An 11,935-nucleotide genomic window follows, 5' to 3' on the forward strand; every position below is an offset into this window, starting at 1 on the left:
AATAAATCACCTTTTCAGATTTTGAATTGTTCAGGACCACAATAGTAACATTCAAGCATAAAAATATATATTTATTTTCTAAAATCTCTAAAAACAGCATGTGAGATACAATAGTGAAAAACAACTAAATAAATTCAGACAATTATTCAAGTAAATGAACACACACCCACACATCTTTACAATACATACGTTAAAATCAAATACAAACAACAGTATCTGGGTACAAATCTGCTCAGGGCATATTTGGCTCCAGGTCTATGTATATAAATGAACAGCAGAGAAGTAGTTTCTGATCCCTTTAGAGTTTCTAATATTATCCAGTGGTCCCTGTTTGGCTACATCTCCATGATAAAGTTTTGTGACATAACAGGATATTACTCAGCATTCCTTTGAAAAAACAAGGACACACAAATAAAAGACATCAATATTCCCTTTAAAATGAGACCGTCAACATGAGAACCAGCGACATTTTCAATATTTTGACCAAAGTTCACATTTCTTTTTGGAGTTGTAGACCTTTTTAGACAACCACATGCATTAACCCTCACTGCATTTTCTTTTATGTGCCTATAATCAGAAATGTTTTGAGAAAATGTCATTTAAATAGACAAATCAACAAAAAAATCTTTGAATTGTCATACTGCCAATATTTTAGGAAATATATATCAATCATCTGGTTCAGTGGAGGCAATATTAATAAGACATATTTTGTGCGCAAACATCAGTTTAAAACAACTCTTAGATTAGTGCTTTGTAGAATCTGGATCCCAACACACAAACACAGTGTGCCGTCGGTGTTTCAGCTGATTTGGTTCAGTTCCCGAGCTTTATTCCTCAGATGCCTCTTACGCATCTTGATAATCCACTGAACAGTGAGCCTGGCAAAGTTAGCAGCCTTGAAGAAAGCCATGAAGACCCCGCAGAGGATGGCTATAGAGTTCCAGGGATTTGCCGTGACTATCTGTTTGTGGAAATGAGCAACGTTTTGTGTTAACGTGCTGATAAAAAGTGAGTAAAAAATAAAAAAATAAAACGCCTGGAGAGAAACTTACCAGTCTGATTTCTTGCATGAAAGGGTCCCGCCATTCAAAAACAGCAAAGAAAAGCTGATTGGCTTGTTCCGCGTCAGGTCTCTTATCGTAGAACTTCACCACGGTGGACTAGAAAAATACAACAAAAATGGCGAAGTTAAACCTTTAAATCAATTTCCATATCATTCCATAAGCACGTATACGTCGATTTGACGTTAATACCTCTTGCCGAAACTCGACAGATTCATTGGTTTTCCCGGACGTCTGCACCAACGACATCTTGACCCAGGTTCTGAATCCTCCAGAGAAGGTCCACATGGAGTAATTCCTCTCACAGTCCCTCATGAACTCTGATTTATTTGCACTAAAAAAGTCACAGGTACAAACACATATGTGGGTTATCTCCTACACGTCTGGCTGCTTACTATCACACCAGGTGAAATAACATTTGCAAATCACTATTTACTCTTGTGTCATAAGGTTTAAAGCAGCAGGGTGACGATAAGTTGTGTGTCTCACAGTAATTGACTCTTGCATTACACAGATACTTTGTGGCGAGTGTGTAAACAATGAAGCGGTCAATGTGTGTTATCAGGGTGTCCGCAATCCGCATAACAAAACACACCAGAGAGAGAGAAGGTATCACAGCGGTCAACACATCTACACGATCAATACTTTGTTGTTTATTTGTTTGGTTACCTGCTAGTCAAGTCGCTAAACTTGGCAAAAAGCATGTAAGTAATGCCACTGAAGTCTTCCTCTGTCTCGTTCTGACTGAACTGCATGAAGATCAGCTCTTTGTTTCTGACATCGGACGGCCCGCGGACCACCAGAGCTCGTTTCTGTGACACAGAGGCAGAGAGAGTCGGCGTCATGACTCAAACTCGAGTCAACACTACTACTAAGATATTCATGCAGATCTGCACTGCAAAAACTCAAATATCTTACCAAGAATATTTGTCTTATTTCTAGTCAAAATGTCATTTCTAGTCAAAACAAATCTCTTTATACTTAAAATCAGACTCATCACATAAAAATTAGCTTGTTTTTAGACACTTTTTACTTTTTTCAAGCATTTTTCACTTGAAATAAGTAGAAAAATCTGATAGTGGAGCAAGTTTTTCTTTCTTAGTACAAGCACAAAGAATCTGCTTTCACTGGCAGATTTTTCTACTTATTTCAAGTGAAAATTAGTTTGAAACAAGTGAAAATTATCTAAAAACAAGTTATTTTTTAGGTGATGAGTCTTATGAGTGGAAGTTTTTTTTATTAAGTGGAAAGAGATTAGTTTTGACCAGAAATGAGACATTTTGACAAGAAATAAGACAAATATTCTTGGAAAGATTTTGAGTTTTTGCAGTGTGGAAATCCCAGTGTGGCTGACTGTTTTCATTATGTCTGACTGACCTGCTGTCGATTCGAGAACGGCCCGTAGTAATCCACTTCATCGATCTCACAGTCTATTTCCTGAGGTTTTCCCGGGTCCACTAAAGGTGGGATGTAGTCGTGGTAGTGGTGTTGGCAGCCCAGCAGCTGAGCTTTACCAGGATACAGAGCGATACCTGCTCACAGACACAAAAACACACAGGAGGACACACTTAAATACAGTTTGGATGTACGAGTGACAAGATAAATACATTTTCTGCCCTATTTTTATTTTATCTCTTTATTATTTCACCTTTTTCTTGGAAATCTATTTATTAGCTCAATCAATTTCAATGTAATTTTCTTTTTTTTTCTTTATTGTTATAAGTAATCTATTATTAGAATTACAATTATTATTTTTTAATACTCTGACAGGCTGAAAATATATGAATAGAAATATCTGTGTAGGGGGATAAATGAGGGTGGTTTATTTTATCTAAAGCTGTGACGCCTGAACATTTATCTCAATAAAAAAGAGATTAAAAAAAACACAAATACAGTGATGTTCATGTTCAGCATCGAAGCCACAACCAAACTCAAAAACTGCCTGAAAACCTTCATTGTCTGATTGAAGTTCATTTCACATCATCATAAACGTTTATGAGTTAACAGGAGATAAAGGTCCTGGTTTAACCAAATGTTGCTGCTGGTAGAAACAACAACCAATAATGGACAATATAATTAAAATGTAACCACATACATACTTCACTGGAACAATGAGTACACTGTCCACTTGTACAACTTAATCCCTGTCTTGTCTTGTCTTGGGCTTAATCTCACTGGTGATACTGTCACTATAAAGTCTGATCTTGACTTCATTATCTGGTGTTTCTTAATCCCAGCGACGTGACGTGGCCTGAACCGATATCTCTTAATCAGTCTCTCCACATCTCTGACGTTTTCAGGGTTTAAAATTTAAGCAAACAGACGAGCCAATAGTCCCTAAAAAACAACACTTAAGTTCAACACTGCAAAAACTCAAAATCTTTCCAAGAATATTTGTCTTATTTCTTGTCAAAATGTCCCAATTTTAGTCAAAACTAATCTCTTTCCACTTAAAATAAGACTCATCATCTAAAAATGTACTTGTCTTTAGACAGTTTTCACTTGTTTCAAACTAATTTTCAATTGAAATAAGTAGAAAAATCTGCCAGTCAAAGCTAGTTTTTTGTGCTTGGAGTAAGAAAGAAAAACTTGATCCACTTTCAGATTTTCCTATTTATTTCAAGTGAAAAATGCTTGAAAAAAGTAAAAAGTGTCTAAAAACAAGCTAATTTTAAAATGTGATGAGTCTTATTTTAAGTATAACTAGATTAGTTTTGACTAGAAATGACATTTTGACTAGAAATAAGAACAAATATTCTTAGTAAGAGTTTGAGTTTTTGTAGTGAACTAACTTGACTTTTCACATGTTTTGAAGTAGAAGAGCATTAAAGGTTATAAAGACAGAATAACTGCATACATTGACTTTTAATTGTGCTGTTACTTGATGTGACCTTCACCCAAACTACAACACCAGTCTAATAGATCATTTACCCAGTCACCCACTATTAATGCCAGCTGGACCTCAGAGATCAAACATGGCTGACGTGGTGTTCCTGCTCAGTTTGTATCTATTACTTTACAGCAGAGGAACATAAATAAGCATTTACTCAAACACTGTACTTCAGCCCTTTGTGATATGCATGCTATATGTCAGAAATTATATTTTATACTTCTATTCCACTACATTTAAGAGGTATAGATTACATTTTTGACTTGAATCAACACTGTTACACAACTTAAAGTGTAGTTTATTTGTATTATTCGTACAAACCTGGGTGAGAAAACGATTCCATCTCCTTGTAGGTGACCGACATGACCGGGTGGTTGAGTTTGTCCAAAAAGTCGGAGATGGTCTGATAGGCGAGGAAGGCCGCCACCGCCGTCAGCAGCAGGTAGATGAAGATGAGCACGACCGTGAAGACGTTCTTCAGGCAGGTTTTACTGAACCGCATCGGAGGACCGTTCTCCCTGTTGTCATCCTCTGCAGAGGACGGAGAGAGAGAGGATAAAATAATGGTTCTGATAATGCAAAATTCATCAAATATCTTTATTAAAGCAGAAGTAAGCGATATTTTTATGTTAATATAGGTCTTAAATAGTTATATCTTCCGACAGCAATCACTTACATAGAGTGTTTGGACCGAAACACGGGTCTGTCAGTCACTCTGCTCTGCTCTGAGCCGAGGAGAAAACTTTCCTTGTATCCTACAAGTTTTATCCAATGAGGAGAGAGAACGGCATGAAGGGCTGTGTGTGCAGCCAAGGGATGCGCCTGAATGTGGTGACGTAGCGACGAGGACCAATAGATCCATGACGAGGGCGGGGGCTGCTAACTCCATCGGCTGACAAGAAGTTATGGTGCGTTCAAGGCAACCCGTAACTCGTGTTTTTCCGACCTGTGAAGTCATACCAGTTCGATCTGGTACGAGTTCACGGGTCGGAAGTTACGAGTGGCCGTTATAGTGACTTTCACAGGTAAAACAGGTCGGAAAAACACGAGTGGGTTGCCTGAAACGCTACAAAGTCGTAAGTCGTGACTTGAAGCTGTAATTTACGGTTTCCAAAGCCTGCCTGGAACGCAGCATTAGCCAAAACGACCGGATCGCTTACTTCTGCTTTAAGATGTTGTAACTATGCACAGACAGATAGTAGGCTACAAGTTAAAGTCTGAGTTTCCACCATATGGCAGAGATGCATCCAACTGCTGGTTTCACCTTGTGAGATGTCGCCATTCGGCTCCTCGTCCTCCAGCTGCTCCGCGACCGTTTCCTCGTCATCGTCACAATCATTAAACTGTGAAGTAAAAAAAAAAAAAAAAAGACAATTAAACAGAGAGAGAGAGTTCATGATAAAGATGCACTCGATAGAGAAGACGGATGACGCCTGCACACGAACCTGCACTCACTGCAAAATGTTCTTTAATAAGGGAAGAACAAGGTTTATGTTCCCAGTAAACTGTCATGTTATTTGATTTAAACTACAACAAAACATTAAACTTTCTGCTTTTACAACATATTCTGACAGAGTCATCCACAAGTAACTGGTTAATTTTGTGTAATTTGTAGCATTAAACCTTCAAAAAAATAGTAAAGGTCACATTGTTATGCTTATGTACTGAAGGGTTTTTGCTTCTTGTTACGTCTCTGGAGGAGATAAATGGTGACTATAAAACAAAATTTATATCCAGTGATAAAATCAACTCGTTGTATCAGTCTGAAAACTATTGTAAAGTTATATAATGACATAATAAGTCTCTGTTCTGAACTTGATATAATTCTCTGTACAAGACATCCTTCATTTGGAAACATTTCCCTCATACCACAGCATTTATATTTTCGTTTAACAGTGTTTTGTGCAGAGTTTGACTGTTTGAAACAATCGTCCATCACTGAATCAACACCTGTCTGGAACAAAAGCGGAACATTGTAACTTGTAATGCAGAAGTATTTACTGCAGGACTGTTGTGTTTGACCCATTTACTTTCACCCAGAAACAACGTACAATAAACAACCTGTTGACTGTATAAATGCACTGCTTCACTTTTCTATCCTATAATCAGTGGAGAGGCGGGAAAATTACGTCAGTATTGTACTTAACTTTATTTGTCACAGCCTCTGGTTTCTATTTACTTTACATTTTAATATTTTACATACAAACATATGGTCTGAAGTTTGAAAGCAGTTCCACATTGAACACCAATATAACACCATTATATACAAATTAATCAGTAATAAACAAGTGATAATATGATTTTTTTTTAACAGTGTAGCAGGGATTCTTCTGCAGAACCTTTACTTTAGTAGCTTTAAGTACATTTACTTTTATTTATAGTACTTTTAACACTGTAGTAGCATACTTTCACCTTTATATTAAAGCGTGTGAGGACTTCCTGCTCCATTGTTAGTAATAAAAGTGCTCCATATTGACAGTGGACCAAGCTCAGAGTAGAGTTTAAGTCCAACACAAGTCAGAGAGTCGAGGAAAAACATGAAGTCAGCTCATTTCATACTATAGGAAGCTGCTTTTTCCTGCAGTCGTCAGCTGCACAGTCACATGAGGTCAGTGAAGTGAAGTGAACCGAGTGGACGCGCCACTTGTTTTGGGAAGTTGCATTAATAATAATATACACTGTAAGTAACCTTCAGATAAACGCCAAAGATAAGACCGAACAAACAAACATACACATGAAAAGAAGTGACCTTATCATCCTACCTCTTGGTATGACCGGGAACTTTCTCTCCTGAGCATTACTCTGCACTTCTCACAGGACAAACACGACCTCAGCTTTTTAAGAAGAGGAGGAAGAAGAAAAAGAAAAAGTCTTGAAAGTGATTTTAATACATATCCGATACATTTTCTTGTTTTTACTGGAGTTTGTTTGTTGTCGCCCTGGTCCGAGTTTAGGTCCCAGTTCAGGTCCCACTGACTCTTCAGGGAGGGAGAGACACACCAGACCAGACGCCCAGTGGGGGTTTTGGTTTTGGCTTCGACGATAAAGCCCAATAGCCCATCCCATGATAACGAGGAGGCACGAGACGCCGCGGACCAATAGACGAGCTCGAGCCTGGTTTCCTTGTTTCCTTCTCTCAGGTTGTGACCTAGTGCTGCCTTCAGGTGCTCATAGGAGGATTCATAGATCACCTTTTGTGAAAGTATAGCCTATAATATAATCATGATTTTGACCATATTCATTCTCTATTTTTACCCTTTAACCTACTACATATTACTGTAAAGTTGAATGAAATGAACAGTAAAAATGTAAGAAATACAAAATCTATTATAGATGATCAAATTATTATTTATAAATTCCATTGAACATAAACAAATCGATTTTTTTTAAAACTGTAATCATCTAAGATATCTATAACTATAACTGAAACAGCAAATAAAGTAAATCGCCCACTCATGTATTTTGTAATATAAATTTTATATATTAAGAATAGAAAATTAGAAATAGAATTTAAGTATTTTATTTCATATTTTATTAAAAAATAAATGAAAATACAAATTCCAATTCTAATTTAATTCTATTATTGTTGTTATTATAGTGTATCCAGATCTTACTCTGGCTCTGGTTTTTGTGTCTTTGGTTTGTGCTCCATGAGTTTATTTCTCTGTATTTCTTATTTTCTCTTTAGATAGATAGATAGATAGATAGATAGATAGATAGATAGATAGATAGATAGATAGATAGATAGATAGATAGATAGATAGATAGATAGATAGATAGATAGCCAAACACACATTTCTGCCTTTGTATGCAAAGGTAGACAATAAAGTATTTTTTATTCTATTCTATTCTAAATGTCATTGTCATTAGCAGCAGCTGAGGGAAATGATGGCACAATGACAAAAAACATAAATCACAGACACAGAAATACATAAAACGCGTGAATAAAAACACAATAAATGCAGCCTTTCTGGTTTATTCTTTGTTTGTGAGTCACTTTAACAAACTTTATTACACATTATACTTTATTTTTTTCTTCTCCAATTACTCCACATCATGTATTAGGCCCACAGTCTATGATTAGGCCACATCATGTATCAAAGATAGCACACAACCCTTCATAGGCCACATACAGCTGTGGAAACCACGTGTCTCTGAAATTTCCGATGGTCTTAAACGCACCAGCAGAAGAGCAGCAGTGATAGGGGAACGCGCGACAGAGTTTCCGCATTTCAAGTCAACAAACTGCAGCTTTTCTATGGCAACCGAGAAAATCTGCGTCCTCCTCCTCGTTGTCCTGCTGTGTGCAACTTCAGCCACAGATGTTAAATTAAAGTATAAACCGGCCACTACGCCGGTCCGGTTGTTCACGGAGGAGGAGCTGAAGAGATACGACGGCAGCGAGGTAAATTAAACTCACCATATAATCCTGGGTGTGTGTGTGTGTGTGTGTGTGTGTGTGTGTGTGTGTGTGTGTGTGTGTGTGTGTGTGTGTGTGTGTGTGTGTGTGTGTGTGTGTGTGTGTGTGTGTGTGTGTGTTTGTAGCTACCTGCGTGCACATGCATCTAAAACATACAGGTGTGTTCACGGTTTATCTGTTTTTTCCGCCCTGTTTTAGGAGGCACAACCTATTTATATGGCAGTGAAGGGAGTGGTGTTCGATGTCACCAAAGGAAAAGGTAAATAAAACACTTCACTGGCTTAATTTAGAGCTGGAATAACTCAAACGTTGAATGCATCACCAATTACCTCTTATCAAATGTTTCTGTATGTTGTATTTCCACATTTACCAAAGTAAAACATCTGAGTACTGTAGGCCTACTTATTCTACCACTGCTCATTTACAGTGAGGGAGAAGTAATTAAACAGTTACTTATGTATTGCACTCTTCATTTTGAAGTGCTTGTAGGCTACTTAGGTTTGATGTAACTGTAAATTTAGCCTAATCTATTACATTTCAAATGGAAAGACACAAGCAAGATTTCTACTTAAAATCATAGAATAAGTTGTAAAGAACAAAAAAAAAGTTATTTAACCTTTATTTAGGCGTGTAATCTCACTGAGTCACAGGGTCCCATTGTCAGGACACACCTGCTACTGTAGGAGCAGACATATCATAAAACAATAGGTTTTAGACATATCTGGTACATATTTATCAGTCCACTATAGGCCTATATGATTTAAATTAAAGTGTCAAGTAGAGGCAGGAATTGAGTTGTTTTGACTCGATTTCCTCCTTAAAATTCTCACATTAACTTTGCTATTTGAAGCTCAAAGAAGGGAAAATACCCAGATTATTACAAATTAGCACAGAGCAGAGACAAAGTTCAAAGGAAAAATGGAAATATTGTTTATCAGAGCTACATTTGTTCCTCTTTCATACACCACAGTGTTCAGATTTACTTTTATCTTGTTGTGACCCTCTGGAGGGGAGCGACCCATTAGGCTAACCTTGATAAACCAGCTCCACCTCAACCAGCCGCACAGTAAAATGTTATCTGCACACTGATGCATCAGTTTTTACAATCTATTAATGTAACATACAATAATCTATAAACAATAAGGGCATTCTTTCCTGCAAAATGACTACTTTTCATACTTGGTAATGTTTTTATATCTTTACTAGAGGAGTTGTTTTTCGTTCCGAGCCATTATATTTTTTACTCAAATTAAGTATTAAGTGCTTTTCCCACTGCTCCTCAACATATATATACATAGACTATTTAAATTTTCAAGATAAAATAAAGAATTTTCATGCATTTGTGTTTGATTAAATACAAAAATGGTTGCTTTCATGAATTAAAAAACACCTTTATCCCTTTAAGATATATTTTAAAACATTTCACTGTTTCTTTTTCCCCTCTGTAGACTTTTATGGTAAAGGTGCTGCGTACAACGCCCTGGTTGGAAAGGACTGCACCCGCGCTGTGGCGAAGATGTCCCTGGACCCTGCAGACCTGACATCAGACACTGTGAGTTCAGTCTGAGCGTCCGCCTGTCGTTCCACCCGATCACTTTGGATTACTGTGTTTTCCCAGAGACTGGTCATGTTTCTGTTTCTGTTTCTGTTGAGTCCTGTGGGTGGAGAACACCGACACCTGACACCTGAGAGTTAGTGAGTCACATTGTAAGGAAATGAAATAGACAAAAACCCTTAAAGCCTGTTTGGGTGGGAACAGCCTTAATATATTGTACGTAAGAGGAACACTGGGAGTGGACACTTAAAAATGAGGAAATGGAAAATTCAGCCAACACTTAAAGAGCTCAAGGACGTAAATAGAACTGAAATGTCAGAGATTTTTTCCTCTGCGTTTCATTTCTGATGCTTTTCAGTGCTTAATTGTTGATTTGCCTTCTCATCAGTCAAGAAATGGTTCAATAAACTCCCTGTAAAACCTTTTTTTTTTCATATCAGACAGAATAAAGCATATTAATCAGCTTTAGAGGAGCTGGTCGGCAGATTTTCTAAAATAACTATCTCATCGCTGCATCTTCATATGACATATCACATAGTGTCAATCTTCTCCTCTAACTCTCTCTAAAGAAAACCCATCCACCCATTGTCTTCACCATATGATATGTATATGTATACAGTATCTATGGGTGTACTATTGATTGGTATATAGCATATGGTATATTATGTAGAATATAATGAAGAAAGAGAGAACATGTTAAACTCCACTCAGAACAGCCATAGTACCTTCTTGCAGTGTGGTAACATCATTAACCGCTGTACCGCCGCTCCGCCAGGAAAAAAGCATGAATCCAAAAACGTTAAACTATGTCATTAAGAGACAAATATGTCAAAAAGACAGGACTGACTTATTCTGAAATGGATAATTAAATAATGAACAAAAAAAAACACAGAGCGTACTTCAGTCGCCTCATTCACAGGGACTCTGCATTAAAATCTTAGAGTGTTGATAAACCTAATGTGTTTTCAGCACTTAAACACTTGGACTTGTGCAAATAAGTGTTCACAGACTTTCTCCCATGGTTAAACAGAAAACAATATGATAAAACCTCCTCCTGTACTTTCCTTCTTTGGCTGCTAAAATACTTTTGCTGACATTAATATAAACTGAAAAGTAAATGAGTAAAACATATTTAAGGATGTATTTATCACAAGCGCTTTGTAACCTCTACATCCTATGACAGCATCTTCTTCCACAGTGTTACTAACAGGTCATCTCTCTCTGTCTTTACAGTCGGGCCTCAGTGAGGAGCAGCTCCAGTCTCTGGACAGTGTGTTTGAGGGAACGTACAAAACAAAGTATCCCATCGTGGGATACACGGCGTCACGCATCCTCAAAGAGGACGGAAGTCCCAACGAAGACTTCAAACCAGAGGACCAGCCTCATTTCAGAATCAAAGATGAGTTTTAATCACAAATCACAGTCGTTTCATGAAGGATTTTTTTTTTTTTTTTAATCTCTTAGAATATTTTTCTTTGTTTCACCAGAATCAGAAACAAATATAAGAGGGTTAGGATTAGAGTTACAAATGAATGAACTGAAGATTGACAATGGTCTTTATCAGCTCTGGGAGCTTCAATGCACACATTTCACATTTCAATCATTTGAATATACACTATATCTTTTTAAGGACATTTTTTAATGGAAAAAATCTTAGTTTTCAAACTCTCAAATGTAGAGAAAGAAAAGATGATAGATATTTAATATTTTTTACCTCCATACACCTGCGGTGCTGATGTTCCACATCTGTCAGAGCGATAAGAACAAATGAAGTAAAAGCAAACACAAAGAGTATTTGATTAGTTTTCTATGAAATGTTGTTGTTGTTGTTATGTGATTTAAAAACTGTGAACGTGCAGCTCTGTGAATGTTTACATGATCAGAATCGGTCCATGTAGTTTCAACCTGATTGTTTTTTGTTTTTTTTACAATTCTCATTAAAGTTTGTAAATCTAAATAAATCTCCTCCGGGGTTTGTCTCGCTCGACTCTTCCACAGAAACACGCTGC

At 37.1% G+C, this 11,935-nt stretch overlaps 2 protein-coding genes across 2 annotated transcripts; one reads left to right on the forward strand and one right to left on the reverse strand.

Moving 5' to 3' along the window:
• Positions 1-56: 56 nt before the first annotated feature.
• pacc1 (proton activated chloride channel 1) lies at positions 57-6,958 on the reverse strand. Its single transcript, XM_083997851.1, has 8 exons — positions 6,714-6,958; positions 5,216-5,294; positions 4,273-4,482; positions 2,439-2,593; positions 1,731-1,873; positions 1,254-1,395; positions 1,053-1,160; positions 57-961 (listed from the first exon to the last, which is right to left on the reverse strand). Exons 1-8 carry the CDS (start codon positions 6,747-6,749, stop codon positions 800-802), a joined length of 1,035 nt encoding a protein of 344 aa, XP_083853977.1. The 5' UTR covers positions 6,750-6,958; the 3' UTR covers positions 57-799.
• A 1,250-nt stretch (positions 6,959-8,208) lies between these two features.
• Positions 8,209-11,923, forward strand: nenf (neudesin neurotrophic factor). Its single transcript, XM_083997879.1, has 4 exons — positions 8,209-8,356; positions 8,570-8,630; positions 9,820-9,923; positions 11,160-11,923. Exons 1-4 carry the CDS (start codon positions 8,210-8,212, stop codon positions 11,334-11,336), a joined length of 489 nt encoding a protein of 162 aa, XP_083854005.1. The 5' UTR covers position 8,209; the 3' UTR covers positions 11,337-11,923.
• Positions 11,924-11,935: the final 12 nt, after the last annotated feature.

This window comes from Trachurus trachurus, assembly GCF_905171665.1.
Source record: "Trachurus trachurus genome assembly, chromosome: 22".
NCBI lineage: Eukaryota > Metazoa > Chordata > Actinopteri > Carangiformes > Carangidae > Trachurus > Trachurus trachurus.